Source organism: Passer montanus, unplaced genomic scaffold (genome assembly GCF_014805655.1).
Source record: "Passer montanus isolate IOZ18808 unplaced genomic scaffold, ASM1480565v1 scaffold18, whole genome shotgun sequence".
In the NCBI taxonomy this organism is placed as follows: domain Eukaryota; kingdom Metazoa; phylum Chordata; class Aves; order Passeriformes; family Passeridae; genus Passer; species Passer montanus.
The window spans coordinates 8,584,041-8,604,844 of NW_024365381.1; the positions used below are offsets into that span (position 1 = coordinate 8,584,041).

Consider the following 20,804-nt stretch of genomic DNA (forward strand, 5'->3'; position numbering starts at 1 on the left):
TTTCTTCTTAGTATTTTTTGTTACACTTGCAGTTTAGCATAAAACCAAATACAGTGATGAAGAGGAACACGACAACAGGGTGTCTCATTTCTGTCAATGTCCTTTACTTCAGTGGATCTCTGAGGTCAAAATGGAATTATCAGCATGTTTTTGCTTTCTGTGAACTAGACTACTTTGTTTGGAAATGCATAAAATAAATGAACTGTGGAAGAGGTGTTCAAGCTTTTCCTCACTTAAAAAAACTGCAAATACAGGTATGGGTGGAAAAAGTCTACAAGCTTCTGTTTTCCATCTCAGCCCTTCCCTTCCTTTTCCAGTGGTCTTTTACTTCTGTAAATGGAGCTGATATAAGAGAAGGCTAAGGGCAGATATTGCTTCCTCTAGGAAGAACTGTCCCATGTATGTTTCCTTCAAAGAGTGTTTGCCCTGTGCTTCTGATGGTCATGGAGAGAGGCAAGCCTGTCTTTTCTGGCATGGACTCCTCCCTCCAACAGATTTTCACTGTGCAACTTTACATTTTAGGTTCCTGCCCACTTTGCTGCTTAGTGTCATTCTTGCCAATAACACATGCAAAGAATAGTTACTAGAAATCAGAGGTTTTAAGTCACTATAATTCAAGCAGGAAAAAAAAGCCCAATTCTAGGTGTAGTAGGCTGACCCTGGCTACATGCTAGCCACTCACCAAAGCTGCTCTCTCACTGTGCTCTGGAACTGGATAGGGGAGAAAATGTATCAAAAGTTTGTGAGTTAAGGTCCAGGAGAGATCACTCACCAAATACTGTCATGGGCAATACAGACTCACTAAACCTAAACCTAATGTAAGAGAAATTGTTCCACAATTTTCCATTGGAATATATTGTCACCACATTGCAATTAGAGAACACCTTGATGCAGTCATTGTGAATAAAAAAGATTTGCTATTGACCATCCCCTTCTAACAGCTCTGCAGTAAATGCTGGTGCCAACTCTACACAGGTAAGTTTCAGAAGAAGAATTTTTCTTTTGAACAAAAGGAATGAGGAGAAAGACGCAACAGGACAGCAATCTCCAGAACCTTTGCTGTCTCAGGAAATGGCCTGTGTAAAACTAAACTGACCTGAGGCTAAAAAGGCAATTAATTGCCTTCTGGGGAGACTACCAGGTGATAAACACCAGTGGTTTGAGGAGGGAGGGGGGAGGCTTTTTAAGTGTATCAAAAGGGCTTGATGCATATTTTATGTAAAATGTTATTGCTTTTAGCATGAAATGATTTTGTTCTGTCTGTCTTCTCTCTCTTCTGGACTTGGCCGGGCCATGTACAAATCCCAATCATTCAACAGTACTGGAGAGTAGATAGTATTTACCTCAATAATGGTAGTTTCTTTTCGATTCTTTCTAACCCTCAATTCAGATGATGGTTCGAAGCCAACGCCTACCATGGAAACCCAGCCTATTTTCGATGGAGAAGGTAAGAACATCCCTTAAAATAACAACAAAAAAGCTACTTCCCTCTCCCTTTTCTCTAGGATTTATGGTTCAAATGCTTTCTATATCCTGCAAAGCAGACAAGCCAGTGAATCTCATAAGTTATCCAAATTTTAGAGTGCCCTTGGGACCTCTGGCATTTTCCCTAATCCTTTTACATCCTCCCCACTTTTCTGGAATCCAGCAATAACATCAGTTGATCAGACTCCTGGTGTAATCTTGGAGGGAAAAGTGTGTCCCAGCAAGTAAAAAAAAGGTGCATCAAATCAGAAGTGGCCACTTCCTTTAGACTGTCCTTACCCCTTACTATCTCTATTAGTATCTGGTGATACTAATACTGGGAGTTTCATAACCTCTGCAATGTGTTACAGCTTCACAAAAGGAAGGGTAATGCTAAACCACAGCTTGTGAATGTTGACTTGGAAGAAAATTGCTGGGAGGTTTCTTTATTTAGCAAATGCTTTCATTGACGCACATACTATTTAAGCAAATGAAGTCATTGTCCTGGGCCCACTTAATTCATGGCCCACCCAGGCAGTTTCCTTCTCAAACAGGCAATCTTGCAATTGTATTATTTTGGAGAGGGAATATCGGACCTTAGTCTATTGGAAGCCTTTAAACAAGGATAAAATGGCTGTCATCACAGAGAGTTCAAGCCTTTTACACATACAAACATAAAGACCAGTGGGAATAATGTTCCTTTGGTAGTGAATGGGCCTAACAGCAGCTGCTTATATCTTGCATATTGCTTGGAAGTAGTGCCTGTTTTCTACAGGTTTAAACCCACAACCATTATAGTGAAGCTATGGGCAGAAGTATGAACCACTCTGTAACCCATCTGAAACTGTAGACAGTGAGGGCAGTGAGGGAAAGCCTATGCATCTTCATAGGGGACTGCTGTACTTCATGCCTTATTTAAGCTGGATCAAAGGCAGAAGTGAAGACTACTGAGCAAGAGCAGGAGGTACCTTTCTGTTGATATTTCCAGCTTTCTTGTAGAAATGGGTGCTGTGGTAGGGTTTTATTGTTGCTAAAATAAACATATTTAATGGCAAGATGCTATAGTCCTATCACTTCATATTTAGTGATAGTAGATTTGTAACAGTCTTTTTGTGAGCTTTAAGAAACAGTAAAGCTCTCAGAGAAAAAACGCTCTCAAATAAACAAAGGAGACTGAAGCCATGCTGGCTCTCTAGTGTTTGTATCAAAAGAGGGTTCCTCCTGGCAGTAAGCTGATATTGTATTAAATTACTGTTGGGAATCACAAACTTCTGACCTTAAAGTTTTCCCCTGAGAGGGTACCCATAGGTATTTAAAGAAAATATGCACATAAAGAATGTGCTAGTAGAATCTAGGAGTGAGATGATATGGTTAATACAGCCTGCTCAGAAGCTCCTTCTAGGAGAGTTTCAATGTTTTGGTCATTCAAATAGAACTGGACAAAGTTCTTTAAGTGGTGTAGTGAAGACGCCTTTTCTGGTGATGGGCAGAATCTGAAAAAAAGTGTTATTCTACTTTCCATGATAAACACTTTCAAGCAAAAACCTTCCCATTGATCTGTAGGTGAACTCCAGTCTGATAAATGGGGACTGAACGATGAGAGATTGGCTCTCAAAAACATTGCAATGTGTTATTCAAGACCTTATCTCCTGGACTTTTGGAGGGAATGACTAGTGCCATGGCCTGACTCTGGAGGACAGATGGACAGGCAGGTTAATCAGGCTATGCATTGATGAATAATCTCTTTGAAATTTGTCACTCTATATTTTGTAATCTCTATTAGTAAAATAGGACTAAGTAGATTTCAGTGGTGGCTGTAAGAATAAACAATTAATGGTGTGATTCTTGGGGTGTCCTGTGCCACACCAGGAGCTGGACTTTAATGATTCTTACAGGTACCTTCCAGCTCAGGATATTTTGTGATTCTAAAGTACTGAGCAACCTGCTCTGTTCTTGAAGCTGACCCTGTCTGAAGCAGAAGGTTGGACCAGACACCTCAGGATGTCATCCTGAACAATCCCTTGATCCTATCTGAGCAAACATGTTGTGATACTTCACTAGAAGACTCTCCCAGTGGCTTGGACAGGTCTTCCTCAGGAATGGCTTGTACTTGGTGTCTGACACAAATGACAGAAAAGGGCAAAACAGTTATCCTTTCACCTGTCAGGTCTGAAATCTTCATAGATGTTCAAAGGCATTAAAGTTCAGATCACATTCCACTTCAGTGAATTTGAGAACTGATGGGTTCCTGTAAACCTGTGTATTCAAAGTCAGGCAGCCAGGGTGGAGCTGCTACCAGCATGAATGGACAATAACAATGTCGGGGTTTTTTTGCATGTTTTGCCTTTTGTTGCCTACCTTCCATACACAAGGGGTTGACTTTTTTCAAAGGGCATTACATACACTCAGCTGCCCCTGAAATGTGTGATACCTCTTGGACTTCAGCAACTCTAAGATGAAGATTCACCTTTCCCATGTTTTCATCTACATTAGAGGATAATGAAAATTCACATTTCATGCATAAGTTCCCCTCCCACTCCCTACCATCTTCCCTGAGGGCATAACAGAGCAGTGCTAGAGATAATGTAAATCAGATAATTTAAACTCTCCCATCCAAGGTTTGAATCATAACACAGCCATCTCTCTAAAAATTATTTCATATTATTATAATGCAGATCTTAGAGATGTTTATAGTGAATCTTTTTTTAGGACAAGATTCTCCTCTGCTGAAGATTGTTTTATTAATGTCCTTGCTATAGTTTTAAAATCTTATATTCCCTCCTGCACTTCTAGGCTCTGTTATTTTGTTTTCACCATCTATTTAGTTTCCATGTGCAAGATGTAATAATTTCCTAAAGATATCTTCTTTACACATCTCTTCTTTTTGGTAAACTTCGCCTCTTAATTCAGTGGGAAACTACTCTTTCCACAGATCTGTTGTTCAGAGGTGCCTGTAATCCAAAAAGAAGTCCGGGTTACCTGGATTGAAAATACACTTTTATGGTAGATTCCAAGGAATTAATTTCCTTTTCTTTATCTTTCTCTTTTTTTCACAGAATTCCTTTTTGTGCATCTTTCAGCCTCACTGTATTTCTAAAGGCCTTCATCATTCTTCAGCATCTTGTGACTTTGATTGTCCCTCATTTTTCAGCTGTAGACATACCTGGTCCATATGGTGCAGATTAAGAGCTAAATTTCATCCCAGATATAGGAGTTTAAACCTGTTTTGGGGAGAACTTCCTCAAATTAAACAGTAGGGAAGAGCTAGGAGGGGAAGAAACACAAAAGTAGAAATAGTCCATAAACCAAAGCATGTAGGCATATGTATTTATAGAAGCATATGATGGCTGAATGTTGATAAAATAGTGTAGTAAAGTGGCAGATAAGGCAATTTTTTGTATGTCAGCGGCAGTAAAAGTTTGTTTAACAGTGTTCAACCTACACTTCCTTGTGAAGAAAATGCCCTGAACACAATTACTATGATGCCTTCAGTCAGTGTGGCTGAAAATATTTATGGAGGAGAAATTAATTTTCTTTTTTTTCATGTTCTTGTAATTCATAATCAGTTTCTCTTTACTGAGCCATCTTCTCCCTTTGCTGAGCAGATCCATCTAAATGTCAACGAGGAAGCAGGAAAACTCATGTGAAAAGTTCTTAGAGGAAAACCTCAGGATGTACTATTTAAGTTGTGCTCTTGTGGAAACTGAACTTTTTTTCAGAAACTATCAGTCTTGAAAATGTCGCATGGGGTGTCCATGGTAGCAAGTACTGCTTTGTTCAGTTCTAATCAAATGCTGAGGTTATGTCATTTCTGTGGCTTAGGGCAGGTTCAGATATGTTTTGAAGTTGATTATAACACCTCAGAGGAGGTGCTCTAAGCACTTTTTTTTTTCCACACATTTATGTTTGGATGTCTTGGTTAGTGCATCAGACATGCTTTTCTAACCAGAACCTATTTCTTTAATAGACTTCCTTTCAAGTCTTTCCAGAAATATCTTCATGTCTCTGCCTATTTATTTCGGATTCTGTTGTTGCTTGTTTCAGGGAACTTAGTGTGGCCAGACCTTCTTGGGCTGTTAAAGCAATACTTAAGGTCTGGACTGACTATTTAAAATCTGGATTTCTTTTGTTCTTGCACTTTTGGGGGAAACAGCATGTACTATAGCACCCAATGCAATGTTTGTGATCTCTGAGTCTTGAGGAAAAAGATTTTTTGAGAATTTAGGAAGTGGGGATTAGAGGGAGGAAAAAAAAATGTTTTGCCAGCAGAGATATGCTTTCTGAAACAGGAAGGTAATGAGAGAACCTTGTGGAAGATTTACAGATGCTGGTTCATAAGAGTTGGAAGAGCTCACCAGGGGATGAACCTCTCTGAACAAAGATGATAGATCAGTCATGGAGTCATTGTAGCTGACATCTTGTTTTCTATGAAGAGAGACTGAGAGAGTTGAGGTTGTTCAGAAGACACCTTCTAGCACATTCCAGTCCCTGAAGCCAGCCTACAAGAGAGTTGGAGAGGGACTTTTTACAAGAGCATGTAGTGACAGGACAAGGGGGAACAGCTTTGAACTGAAAGAGAGTAGGTTTGGATTAGGTATGAGGAAAAAACTCTTTACTGTGAGGGTGGTGAGGCACTGGAACAGGTTGCCCAGAGAAGCTGTGGCTGCCCCATTATTGGAAGTGTTCAAGACCAGGTTGGATGGAACTTGGAGTAACCTGGGATATTGGAAGGTGTCCCTACCCATGCCAGGGGAGTGGGAATAAGAGTTCTTTAAGGTCCCTTCCAACCCAAACCATTCAGTGATTCTGAGTAACTATCATGTGTATTTTTACTAGTTATTGCAGTTTCTTCAAGGCTGTTCTTTTTATTCTTTCAGAAATCACAGCACCCACCCTTTGGATTAAGCACTTGGTCATCAAAGATTCCAAAATGAACAACTCTAATATAAGGAATTCAGGTAATGTTCCATCTAAAAAAATTATTCTTTTAACTAGTCTGCAACTCCTCACATCTGTTCTTGTTTCATTCTCTTCGTTGTAGCTATCAAGCTGCTAGAGTTACTTGCAGCCCAGGCTATAATGTAATTTCAGATAAGATCCTTTTTTGTGGCCAAAGGGCCATAATCAGTGTGTGATGAAGGATGTTTGTTTCTACAAACCATTACTGGGGAATCTCTTAATTTCTTAATCTGTTAATTCATTTTAGTGATCTGTCATCTTTATTCTGTTTGCTGTTCAGCATGAATATATGAATTGAGGCATTTGGCTGAAAGATCTGGGCTGTCATTTTGGTCTAAGCAGTTGCAAAAATTACAAAAAGGGGCTTCTTTGCTAGTGAATTCAAGATTCTTCTCTGCAGGGGATATTTTTTGATAGAGAAATTAACAGATTATTTCACAACTAAAGGTGGTTTAATTGTGTGTGAGCCTAAGAAAACTGAGATTGTTTTGTGTGTAGTGGAGTGGATGGGGGAAGACCAAAGCCTAAAAAATAGCAAAGAAGAGATCATGAACATGAGTGGGAAAAGGGGAAGCAGGAGGACATGAAGTCAGAGTGCAAAATTTGAGATTGGAGATGCTGGTGAAATGGTGGAGTGGAGTCATTGAAATGAGAAGAAACTGGAGAATCTGAAGAGGAAGGTTAGGGATTCTTAGTAAGAATGATTTCTGTCTGATATTTTTACTGAGTGGGAGAAATTAAGAAATTCTTTAATAATATAAAATAAGAATACAAAAGAACAAAATTGCTTTAAGAAGCCATGCGTTTACTTTAAGATTTGAATAGGAGATTCTACCATTGCTTATATTTTATGAAACATACATGCCTAGAACAGCTGTTGGAATAATTCCAGTCACCTAAACAGATAAATTGTGATATCTTGGAGTGCCTCATCATCTGGTATTTCTGGATTAACCAGAGAGTATTCATGACAGTTCCTTTAACCTTCCTCTGCCACTTCCAAGCTGCAGGGTGAAATCAGTGCTAGACTGGGTGAAACTCCCTTGCTGCAGAATGAAGAGCTCTTGGCAGGAGGACAGCCAGCATTGCCCAGACTACAGTTTTAACAAGTCTCTTGAGCTTCACCTCCCAGCTGTTTTTGTAGCAGGGTGGTCTGTGTAGGATCTGCCAGCGGGAGTCATCCAGAAGCTTCAGATGATGTGTGAGTATCAGCATCCTACTTTAAGGATGTCTTTCAGGGGAGAGCAAACGCAGCTTCTGTTTTTTGTCAGCTGCTGGGACTACCAGCAACTGACAGTACAATTCAAGGTGACAGTGTAATATTAAAGTCCTTCATAATGGTCCTACCCATCTTGGAGACCAGCTTTCCTTCTAATACAGAAAACCTCACAGCTGTAATAGAAAGAACAGTGAGTGCTAAGGGGTTGCAAAGGGACTTGGGAGCAGGAGGGTCTGTCTTTCACCCTTTCTTGGCCTGACAGAGCCAAAGTAGGCTGGCTTGCATGTTGTAAAGGCAATCACTTTGATTGTTTAGTCAGGAAGCTGCCTGATGTGAACTGGAATTTTGTCCAGAAGGGTTCCTTGTGTGGCTTTGCTTTTGCTCACTTTTTTTCAATTGTTTCTGATGTCAGTTCTGTTACTCAGACAAAATTGTTGTGAGTGCATGCTAGAAGCGAAAAATAAATGATCTTGTGGAAAATTCAAGAGCTGTGTAAAAGGTGGTTTATACAGCAAGCTAAAAGGAGACATGTGGTTCATCTGACTCAGCCTTACTGATTGCTCTGATGCTCACTTGCTGTAAGGTCTTGTTAAAAGACTGGGTTGCCAACTTTTATCCCCAGATTTCCCCACTGGGCCATACAGATACACAGCGATTTCAGTTTCTCACAAATTATTAAGAAATACTGCCTAGAGCTGTGGTTTAGGTGTTATAAAGTGTGGGCTACTTCAGTCTTTTTTTTTTTTTCAAATAGTGAAGCCTAGTCACCTTTTTTGGTATCTTTCATTCTTTTCATCCCTTGTAATATATGTTAAAGGCAATGTACAGTAGGTAGGATCAAACTCCCGAGAACTGGGGGGGGAGGTAATTATAATTTAGAATCATGTTTCTTCAAGTGTCTTCGAGTCTGTCTTGGCTGTAGATGATGAAACAGCTGTCATGAAATGGGCATGCAAAACTGGGGATGTTTTTAACTGCCTTTGGCCCAACTTGAAATGCTAATGCTAAGCATATTTTCAATTTTTAAAATTTATTTTTAAAAGGTTTGGATAAGTTTTGCTAGCACAAGATTTGGATTCTTCAGTTTATTGTTGCCTCAGCTGTATTGTCTATCCAAGCTTACAGTCTTGGAGCAGATACAGCCTTGTATGCTTTTGCAGCAGTTTAATGTTTTATCACTGAAATTGGAAGTGAGAAAAGAGTAAAGACCTGGTAGGTTGTCTAATCTACTGCCTTAGGGCTGGCGAATGTTTATACTGGAAGGAGAGCAGCATTTCCTACTGTACCAAAAATGCCTTAGATAATAAAAGATTTTATTTCTTCCCAAAGGAAATTGCTCTGCTGTCTGAATTCAATCTCAGATTTTTTTCTTTTTGTAATATCCAGCCTAACTCTTCTTTTACTTCCTATCCCTTGGAGTTAGTATAGTGAAATACTTAGCTCTGGTCTCTCTTCTCCCTGTGGTGATTATATGGCCCTGTCCTTTTCAGGTACTGCTGTCAGAGGATGTGTGCTGTTCTCTAATCAGCACTGACACTGGACACCTTGGAAAGCAAGCACCATTGCTATGTCAGCCAAGAGGAGAATTTCAGAATTGCTATATGGAGTCAAATAGACTCTTTAATTTGCTGCCATTGTCTCTGGTCAGTGTTAGGTGAGCCACCCACCAGGCAGCTGAGCACTGCAGAGCTGGTGGCACCCCATGTAATATATGCTGCCTGTCTCCTGTGAGGACTGCATTTGAAATCTGAGTATTCCATCTTCTGTTTAGTGTTGACAAACAGAAGAGGTTCTTCTGAAACTGATCTCTTTTTTTTTTTTTTGGAGCACTTACATTTTGTTTGGCATGTGTAAATCCTAATTAAGCTAGGGATCAGGAAAAGCAGAATGACTCCAGCCTGGTGATTAGAGCACTTGACTGAGAATCTATATGTCTCCAGGCATTTTGCCAGTGAGTTTTTCTATGCTCAATAAAAGAACATTGCTAGGAGGGATTGCTAGTGCTGTTACTCCAGCCCACCCTAAAGAACTAAATGGCACCCTTTTCTCAGTAGGTTCAAACCTTCTCAGCCAGAGGCAGGAACCAAAATATGAACATCTGGGCTGTTGCACAGCAGAAAAGTTGTTTTTTCTGCACTTAAAAACTACATTTTCTTTCTGTATGAATCCTGCAAGTCCTGAATTTTTCTTTTTGGGGCAAGTGAAAGGCCTAGGTCAACACAATATTGTTGTGTCAACATGACAAAAATATTTTTTGCTGCTTCTCCCCTTTCCCAAACATGCACATCCACTTGTGCATGCACATGGATACCTTAAGCTAAGACAGTTACCTAGCACTGCTCTCTGTTATGTTTTTAACATTTTCAGAGCAGGAGGTGATTCAGGTGGGGTTCTTCTTGCAATGGCTGTTCTCTAATCAGTATGGCTGGCAACTGTTTTTTCATTCTACTTTTACTGTTCCAGCCTCTTCCCCTCACCCCCAACCTAATTCAGCCTGAAACAGTCCAAGTGATTATTTTTTCTTAAGTTCTTAATCTAGGGAAGCATTTGATAATGTTTTCCTCTTCCAAGAAATCTAATGGCTGCATGGTTAGGAGCACCCCATCTCCACTGAGGAATCCAGGGATTTTCCTCACTTCCAGAGTTGGGTTATCTCCAAATTCATTTGTGCTACTTACTGATTTGGTTTTAGTTAGCAAGAGTTTCCAGCCTGTATCCAGCTTACCGTGACAACCTTTAAGAAAACCACAGAATGATGTAATGAGCCCCTGCATGGAAAAATAAACAACTCTGGAGAAACCAGCAGTAGCAGCCTCAAGTAAATATTCTTCAGTCACTGGGGTTTTGAAAATGACGTTATTTGAAAGGAAGAATGAGTAATATATTAAGGTTAGCAGCTGAAGACAGGTTTCTCTGTGCTGTGCCTAGTTCAAAAAAAAAAAAAGAAAATAAAAAACCCATAGCTGTTTGGTTCAAAATCTTGCTTGGTGAATGGGGACCAGTTCCATGTGGCCTGTTCTGTTCAGCTCTGGCACTCAGGCATCATGCTGGCATCTCATGATGGCATTCCAGTGATAGATCTTTCTCCTGTCAGGAGTTCTTAGTGGACAGAGTATAACTGAATGAGCTTTGAAAACAAGAATGGTGGCATTCACATTTCTTTTTCTTAATTGAGTCAACTTGAAGCCCAAAATTAAGGGCTTTTCAAAGGAGTGAACAACTTCATACCTGTATGTGTTTCTCCCTCCACCTGAAAGGGAGTCTCTTAATTCTTGAGTGCAGTTTGTCTCCAGAGATCTGCACAGTGAAGTGGGATATGATTATATCAAGTGTTATTACCAGGACCTGAGTTCTTTGGTTTGCCTGTGTTCCTTAAGGGGTCTTTTTTCCCACTTGCAGGAAAAAAAAAGATAAGAAAACATCCATGGCACCCCCAAAAACATTCTCTCTAGTGCTCATTTTCCTGCATGCCTTTCTTACTGATCAGGAGTAGTAACTACCCCAAGGGCTAATGTACTCATGGGTATGTTGCCTTATCTATATGGAGGCTTTCTGCAATCACATACATTAAAAAGGAGTCTGCTTGAGATCATATTGCCAATCCCTGTAGTTCCTCTTGATCAGGTGAGATGAACATGTAATGAGAAAGAGCTTGAGAAGGAGGCTCTTTTCAATAGTGGGATACCCCAAAAATAGCCAAGGTTAGACAAGAGTTTAATTTGTTATTATTAGAACTTCACTTTTCAGAAGTGAGGATAAACAGAAAGAGCTTGAATGCCTATATTATTTTCTAGAGTGGGGAGACCTTGCACCTATCTGTTGAATGCACAGTTATCTGGAGTTGAAGCAAATTTCTTCATGCGTTGGAAATGTGGAACACTGCAGAGAACAGGGAGCCACAGGTAGATTCAGATGAGTTTCTTAAAAAAACAAAACAATGTTATTAATGGGGGTAATTCCACACCTGTCTTTATCCTGCCTTCTCAGCCTTATTCCTTAGGTGTCTTGCCCTACTCTTGGTGGACAGCACTTTCCACCTTGTTATTTAAAGCCATGAGACCATGGACTTCTGCTTCTGCTGCTGCTTTTTCCCATTTTCCACTACTACTAAACTAGTTGTGTTAGTTTGAAACTGGCTGGCTTTCTCTCCATGCCAGTTTTGTTACTGTTACTGTCCAAATGTTAAATTCAGGATTGTAGGCTCTTCCCCCAGATGTGTGGCTGGTTAGTGTTAGTCAGGATACTGAGGAAAGGATATAGTTATTACTTTGACAGGAAAGTAGGTTGGTTTTAAAGGGGCTGTAGTCAGGAATTATTGTGCTTTAGGGACATCTGAATAAGACGTTATAGTGGCATTTGAATTGGGAAATTTTGGTGCCTATGGATGGCATTCTAATGCTCACTGCAGTCCTCCTTGGTAGACATTTTTTGCTTCTGTCTCCTCTAGGCATAACACCTGGGATAAGTTAAAGGCTTTTGAATTTATCCCTAGCTGAAAAGGAAAAAAGTGTCATTGATGGTGTCAAGAACAAGAGTCCATGAGAGGGAACCAGTGTGTCAGAAAGCTTTTGTCTTTTCTACTGTCCTCTTTTAATCCTTCTTTGTTCTTTTCCTGCATCTTGAGCCAGTACCTCCCAACACTGTGCTCCTCTAAGCTGTCAAAACTATTGGGCTAAAAGTCTGTGACTATTGTCCCATCTGCCACAACTATTTATCTTCAGACCTTTGCGTTAGTCCTCCCAGCCCTTCTTTTGGTGAGGATTTGTTTTGGTTTTGTTTTGAATTAATTTTAGCTTAGATTCTGGCTTGATACCAAATAAAGCAATTTCAAGAGAAGCTCCTGTTGAGTATGAAATGAAAACTTACTAATTCCATTACATTTTTACAACAAATATATATGTTCTGTGCTGAGTTCCTGTTTCCTTGCAAGCCAAAATGTGGTGTTTCTTCCTTGCTTATTATCCCTCCCTTCCCTCTGGCTCCATCTGTGGTGCAGGCATCCTTTCCTGTCTTGGCTGCTGCTTGGGAGGCCGCTTTCTATTCTTCCCTTCTGGAAGTTCAGAGAAGGATGATATGTGTGATGCCCAAGGGTGATTCTCACACAGTCTCAGTATGACAGGTGTGTGTGCTGAAGAAGGGAGTATGTAGGAGAGAGCAGAAGCAGGGGAAATGGAAGAATCTAGGACCAGGACCCTTCCCAGACAGCCAGCAAACAAAGTCATAAATAACATGCCATTGGGGACCAGTTAATCTGCTCTATGAAAAGGTGCAAAGTATACAAGTGGGAAAAATAACATTGTATAATAATCAGCATGCAACCATAGGTGTTAAACCATATGCAGCTAGGCAAATAAATGAAGCTCCCCCTGAGAGCTGTGCAATAAATCATTCCCAAAGAATTCAGTCACTCCCGCCTCCTTATCCCCCAAAGAAAGAAAATAAATTACTTTAGATGTGGAGTCATAACTACTACTCTGCAGCTGCTAGTTAAGGCCAGTGGACAAGGAGCAGTAGGAGAAGGGGCAAAGATATAAGAACCTGGAGTAAAAGGGGAAATGAAAACAGCGCCGCTTTTAAAACCACTGGGGATTTGGTGGGGAAGGGAAAGCTCCAGCACCAGGCATTACCTGAACATACAGACACAAACTGAGAGTGGTCAACTCTGTGGAGTTTGTTTTGCTTTTTAGCAGAAGCCAGTTCAGATTGAAGGGGCTGCATGGATTTGCTGAAGCAATTCCTTAGCAGCACAGTCTCCTTGCTGTTTGTAATAGCAGCATGCAGCACAGGCTCGTTTGTGCATCTGCACTTCAGACAGCCATGTCAGTGTATGCTGATACCTGCAGAAAGGCTGCACATATTGACTCACCTTCCCACCTCTCTTGAAATGTTCCTGTCAAATTCACCACATTTCTGAGCTACCACAATTAAGGATGAGTTGTTTCGAGGTGACTGCCATTACTAGCTCCTAGATAACCTCTGGAAAATGTTTAGACCTAGGTAGGCTTCTCCTGAAACCAAAAGCCCTGGTGGGGCTTGCAAGTGACAAGTGAAGGAAAAGAGACAAGTGAAGAAAAAAAGGGTTATAAACATAGGTCATTGTATCCATATGAGCATCTGCTACCCACAGAGTTGTCCAAGAGGGCCATGAATATTGCCTAGTACAGCATAAGGCTGTGAAGGAGAAGAGCTGCATTCCAGAGCTTTGGAAAACCCTACCCCTCCATGGGGGTGTCTGCTGGGCATTCATCTCATGGCACTGATGAGGTAGGAGCAGTTTCTCTGTGCCATGGCTGATGTCTGAATCCCATGTTACATCACTGAACTTCCAGAGCCTGGGTATTCTATGCGGAGAATTCTACAGCTGACTCTAGGTAGATATCCAAAAGTGACTGCTACCTTCCTGTCAGAGGCAATTCCCTCTGCCTCCTTGTAAAGTGCAAAATACTACAGAAAAAAGTGCTCTGTCACTGCATGAAAAGGCTCATCACACTATAAACCTTTCTTGCCTTCTGTTCCTCACTGTAGTAGCATTAAACATAATGTTTCTGTAGGTAGAAAGACCAATCTGAACCACTTTTTACCTCCCTGTGGCAGTTTTCAAAGACTTTCTGTTTGGTGTCCTATAATTGCAGAGTAACAATACTGTAAAAATAGTGTGCTTGTGTACTCTAGCTGGAAGAGTTAGGCAAGTTCTCCAATAATTGCTGTACTAGTTGTTCCAAGGACTATTAAAAACAGGTGTGGAAGTGAAAAGAGTTCCCCAATAATGCTAAGGCTCCAGTGGAAACACCTACTTTTTTGTTTTATTGAACAGAATTCCTCAGTGTGGAAAGAGTGCAGTGAAAAAGGAGTATAGGGAAAATGAATGTGTTCAGAGACAGGTGGCTTATGTCAAAGCTAGGTACGCCACAAGCTCACATTGCTTAGAAACTATGTGAAATGGAAAAGAGGCATTAGGGAAGAAAAAACACAGACTGTGGAGCTTTGTCTCAAAATGACAAGGGCAGTGTCTAAGGTTGAAAGTTTTTTATACTGCTGAGGAACCATCCTGATGTCAAGAAGTGAAGAGGCTGCATTTTGATGCCAAATTTTCTCTGCTCAGACTATGGAAGCTGTTTTCACTGTGAAGGTGCTGCACAGGTACAGCTGTGATAAAGGGTGTGGAATCCAGATGCATTAGAGGGGATCAGACCCCAAAATTTGGAAACTTAAACCACATGAAATATCTTCAAGATTTTAGTCTTCATTAGAAAAAAAGGTTGCCTCAATCATTGAGGATCTGCTGGAGCTTCTCAGCCTGCATGAGGTGAGCAAAAATGACCTGAAGACATTCATGTGGTTTTCTCTCTTTGTTTTAACCCGGGGTCATATCCAAATAATAGCAGCTCTGACACACTTAATCTGTTCATAATCTGGCAACAGAGATCCCACTGCCTCTCCAATGAGTGAACAGTTAATCACTAGGGCTTTTTTATATCAAACCTAAATCTCCTTTCTCCATGTAAGCAGTCTGCTACTTGAACTACCCATGGGGAAGGAAAAAAAATTATCTGTGGCTATCTTTTTTTTTTTTCTTATAGAACAGCTTTCATGTCTCAGAAGACTGAATGTCATCCCTAGACTAAACAAATTGAATTCTTTTAGCCTTTTCTCATAGATCATGTTTCGTAGACCTTTGCCTGTTCCCCTTGCTCTCTCATGCCCTCTTGCCACACAATCCCCCTGTCCCTCAGCGTGCAGTGCCCAGTGCTTGTACACAGGGCTGATTTAACAGATTACCAGTACTTAGTGCCCGTTCCTTATGTGAAGTTCCCATCATTACATTCCATGGCTGGATTTACCTGTTTTCATTCTTTTTGTTGTTGTTTGCAATGTCATGACTTTTTTTGTGCAGACTCTTTTTGTGGTCTTCCTAAGCTGCTGACCATTTTTTCCGAGTCTCGCTGTCTCACCAGTAATTTCCTCCCCATGTGCTGGATTTCTCCTTGCTGGTTGTTATGGTTTGTACTTGTAAGTTGTGATTACACTGATTCAAAACCATTTATCAATGTGACTTTGAATTCTTTCCTGAAGTTCAGTCTGTAAATTGGATGCTCTGTTCCTTTGGCCAGAGTGGTCATTTAATTTGATACGAGTCTTATGGTAGCTTTCAAAATATAGAACTTCTGAGACCTCTTGTCTTGGAGAGCATCTTTTTCTTAACCTGCTGTGTTAGGTAGCTATCTCGTAGTAATTGTATGTAGCTTGCATTTTCCTCATTTGGTTATGGGAACAACACAACTTAAAATATGCTCTAATGAACCAGAATTCATTCAGAGCTGTAATGCGTTGTATATGAACATGAAAATATTGTCAGTTTTTTCCAGGATGATGTACCACAGCCATAAAAAAAGCATTGCTCTTTTTCTGCCATCCTTCAGCTAGTCTGGCTATAGCTCTAGGTTGGCTAGGACTGTGTGACTGACTGCTTGTGAGATGGGATGTTATAAAAAGTCCAAGGCCTGCCTGGAAAGCAGTTCTGTTAGAATTGCAAGGACAGGTAGCTTTCAATGGACAGGTTTCAAGATGTGCAAGTGTGGATCTTTATTCCTGTGTGAGTTGGGAACCCTGTGGAACATAGTCTTTTCTTGGCTGGGCAGGGCACAATGCCCACAGGTTCTGCAAAAGGAGCATAAATTGTGCATCAGAAAGTCCCTCACTAAGTTTGCTCTAATTCATGACGTGGTGCTTCCTTCAGCCAGTCCTCCTCATTGCAAGCTAGAGGGTCGAATAGGCTTCTCATCATATAACAGTGGTGGGAATGCAGTGCAGCCTTATCTCCTAGAGCAGAAGGAAAATGGCAGGGGAAGCATGTGTTCCTGGATAGCTGAAGTTTAATGAGCCACTTGGAATAATGCATTTTTGAAAATTATAACCCACCTGTTAAACCTTTGCATTGTTCAGCACTGGAACATGTAGTACTATCTGCTTCCTCTGTAGCCTATGCCTTGAGAAATGAAATTGAGTACCAAGGTAAAGCAAAGGCTGCTCAACTGGTACAGTATGGGAACACCTGCAAGGTTTGTTTTTCTTTTTACCTTCACGTTAGCCAGAAAACTCTGGAGGGACCATGATCCCAGACAGAACAGGGTGGAGTGGCTATCAGTACTGATGACTAACAGAGGTGTGGAGAGATTTATGCTATCCCCATGAGCCGTATTTGCTCAGCTGTTATTGTGCTCCCAGTAAACACAGAAGGGGTTGTTTCTCTCCCTCCACCCACAGCCCTGCTCAGGGGACAGGCAATAAGGGCCTATTTACTGCATTGCTTTGCTAGTCCTGCCAGCACTTGTGCATGTCTGTACTTAAGGCTTTTCAAATGCTCTTTCCCCTCCGAGGAGGGAAGGATGCAGGTTTGGGTTGCTGAGGTAACCTGTGCTGAACTTGCTTTCTGCCCACAGCTTTTGCAAGCTCCGTACTGGGATGAGGTACCTGTTCTCCTGGAGTGGACCTGGGTCCTGTTCACATTAGAGCTTCCTTAAACAATGTAAAAGCAGCTTGAAGCTGATGTGAAATAAGCTATGGTAAAATAACCAGTTCAAAGCTCTTGCGCTCTGCCACAGCAGTGTAAAGACACATAAGAAATTGACCCTGTCTGAATTAAGCTCCTCTGGGAGACAGGCAAACACTTTTCCTCACTGAAAGGAAAACTGAGGGACAAAGACACTTACTTAGTCCTCATGTTTGGGTTGGCACAGGAGGTCAATAGGAACTTGGCACTAGATATCCATGCTGCTCCCCTTTGTTCTATGCTGCACTAATGTCTCACTGAGAGGAAAGTTGGGAGTTGAACAAAAAAATTTGGGGGAGATGTGTTTGAGGGGTTTTTTAAATGGTTTTTTGAAATGAGGTCCCTGTTGCAGCACTAACAATGGGGATTGGTCAAGAATTCTTCTTCTAAAAGACCTTTTCCTCCCCTTGTGATGAATGCTTGTTCATTAAAACTAAAGCTTTTTGTGGGAATTCCATGGGAAAAGTTTTGCTGGTCCAGACAGAATTTCTGGTCAAAAGAAATGAGGGAGAGAGAGAGAGAAAGAGAAGGAAATCTGCCCTGCCTGGTACAGCCTGTAGCTCTGGGGTTAGGCTGTTCACATGGGTTCATTTGGGCTGGGCAGAAGCATAGAGGGAGGTTAGACACTCTCTCTTTTGCCTGATTTGGAAGAATGAATCCTGTCTCTTAAGGGTGTAGGAATCTCTCCAAGGTGGTTGGTTTTGGTGCCACAGTCTCCGTCTTCTTTTTATGAGAAAATATTTGGGTGCAGAAGACCAAAGTTCAAAAAATAATGTGCTGTAGTTGGATTGCAGATGTTCCCTGTTGTCCCACCATAATCACCCACAGCATCTTCACAGCCCTGGTGAATGATGCTCGGTGCCTTGGCTTTGGTGGCAATGAGAGTTGTTCCATGTCAGGAGAGCAGCTGGGGAAGGCTGCCTCATCCCCAGTGGCTTCACACAGCCCTGCAAGGTGAGCATGAGATCTGTTAAGCACAAGCCTTTGGCTAGATGCTACTAGACACCCTCTCTTCTCATCTTTGTGGGGTAAACAAGCACCCCATCTCTTTAATAACCATACAGTTTATTACACAGTCAGACAAGTCCCTTACTTTGTCCATAATTTTGGTTTTTATTGTGCAGGCATTAAATGTATGTTTGAATGTGTGTACTTAAGGGACCAGGAATGAGAGACCTTTTCATTTATCTGGCCAAGTATTCCTCAGAAGGCCATTACTAGGGCAAAATTGTTGCATAAATAACGTGCAACTGCAGATGTCCAAGCCCTGTTTTCCTGCCATAGCTCATGGCTTCAGAGACACTACTTTAAAAATATGTTTTAATGAGTGATCGAAGCAGTCAAGAGCAAGAAGGAACAGTTAGCATTTTAGAGCTGAGCAGTTGAGGTAAAATGGATATTTCTGCCAATGATTCTTCTATTTGTGTATGAATACATTCCCTATTCATTTTTTTTTCTGTTATTTGTTTTTTTTTAATCTAGGTTTGCTGTCTCACAAAGGTTTCACTCCCCAGCAGGAGCAAGTTGGGAAGTGTTATTTGGTTTCTTTGCTGATGGTCAAGTCAAAGCAAAGATGGCAGAAAACAGTGGAATGAGACAGCACCTTTAAAATAAATTATTAAATGGGTATAATATTATTATTTGTTCTAGGAAGACTGTGTCCCACTGACTTGCTGTCTTAAATGTTCTTTCTCTAAGAAAACTTTAGTTTAGGCAAAGAAGGAAAACCTTTCTTTCTCTGCCTGCAACTCCCATTAACAAGGAATAGGCTTTTAAGTACCCTGCATGTATAATAAATATATGCTGGTTTCTAAGATGACAGCTTAATTTCATAGCTGGCATTAAACTTTCTAGCTTTGCCATAGGCTTTCTCTATTCTCCATTAACCTGGCCTTGGCAACAACAGCAAAGTTTCCAGTAAGCAGTTTGACTGGAACAGGAGGACTTCAGTGTCCTGGAGCTGGGATAGCATTTGATGAGCCCTTTGTTACCCATGAGACAATCTTTCAGGGTGACACTGCATGCAGTTCATGCCAAGTCCCAGACTAGGGAAGCTGATGGTGTGGATTTTCCAGCTGATTTTGCTGGCTTTTGAATACCCAACTGTTAATATGAATGTTTATTTTTTAAGGGAATTAAGTGCTGTTAGAGTGGTAGCCTGGAGGAAAGAGTCTCTTCGGGAACTAGTGCTAGTTAATACATTCTGCTTAGCAGACAGATGTCACTGAAGGAAATTTCCACAAGGCTGTTGTCAATGTGTTTGCTATTCTGATCTCCTCCAGCTCAGGGAAGGCTTGGTGGATCTGGAAGGGGTTCAGAGAAGGACTGTGCCATGTGGGACTCTCAATCGTGTAAATGACATGAAGTAGAGATCTGTAAAGCAGGGAGGAACTTCCACAGCAGCTACTTCTAGATGTACATTAGAACTGAGTAAAGTATGATCCCTGATGCTTCAGCTCTACCACTGTCATTGCTGGTGATGGGCTACTGAATGCTGGTGACAGAGTCTGCATCATTACATCTGTCTGATAACAACTGAACAAAGCCTATAAGATTTGTTTCACTCAGCCTTTAAACAGCAACAACTACCAGTTAGTTATGTATTCTGGTAGTAAATGTGACTATTCAGTTCCCACAAATTTCTGTTAATATGTGCAGAGAATTTTTTCCATTTTTTAATACCATAGCACAGATGTGTAAATATGTAGATTTATTCTGTGTAATTTGCAGACCTAACTGCAAATGTGTGTAAAATAACATACTAATTCATTAAAGAAATGTATTATTTTTTCTCTTTATTTCAATAAAAGTGGCTTATTTCTTTGTTCTAGCACATACTTTATTTTTTTCAGAGTAATTTTACTGAGAGTTTTGCAAGACTCAAAGGACTTGAGAAATCTTGGTTTGACTTTGTGCACTTGGGAAGCTTTTGGGATTTAGATAGAAAAATTCCTGGAATGTAGTTCTGTTTAGCAGAAGTTTTTCTTCCTTTTACTTGTAATATAATGATGATAGAGAATTTTGCCCCTGCTTTTTTGCTTCCCCCAAGCTGCCTGAGTGATTTGCCTCACCTGATAGCCAGGAGGTGAATTGCTGTCTGCAGACTGTGGGTAAGTGGGGCACTTTGATGTCAGTGGTTTGTTAGGGATCTGGCAGGCCTCTGGCTCAGTGACTTCTCTGTCCATGTACATCTTGGGAACAGTCTTCTTTTTTTTTCTTTTTTTTTTTCTTTTTTTCACAGATGTGAAATCTGTCAGCAAAGTGAAGTCAGCTTAAATATCAGCTGAGGCTTGGGTTCCCTTTCAATTTTGTTGACTTTATCCCTTCCTGCTCCTGCCTGGTCAAGTTTCTCTCTGCTTGAGTCAGACTTACCAACACTTAATTCTGTGTTTCTATTGTATGGATTTGTATGTGGCAAAGTTCAGGTGCCCTTCACATTCCCAGCCCTTGACAGTGATCTGAAATGCTGAGGAGAGTGAGACTTTTTGGGGTCTCTAAGACTCTTTCAGATACTACAGTTCAATTAGAAACCATTAAAAATGTTTCTGGTTCCCAGACATGCTCTACTCAGGTGATGCTGTGCAGACCTGCTGGAGTTTCATGTGTGTGCTG

At 40.9% G+C, this 20,804-nt stretch overlaps 1 protein-coding gene across 5 annotated transcripts in view; it reads left to right on the forward strand.

The window, feature by feature from the left end:
- Positions 1-20,804, forward strand: part of SMOC1 (SPARC related modular calcium binding 1) — a 166,714-nt gene that overhangs the window by 117,277 nt on the left and 28,633 nt on the right. For 4 of the 5 annotated variants that reach the window (XM_039705088.1, XM_039705087.1, XM_039705086.1 and 1 more), the window contains 2 exons: positions 1,358-1,447; positions 6,342-6,422. In XM_039705088.1, the coding sequence (XP_039561022.1) occupies positions 1,358-1,447; positions 6,342-6,422 (171 nt within the window). The remainder of the gene's footprint in view (positions 1-1,357; positions 1,448-6,341; positions 6,423-20,804) is intronic. The other variant, XM_039705085.1, reaches the window with a different exon arrangement.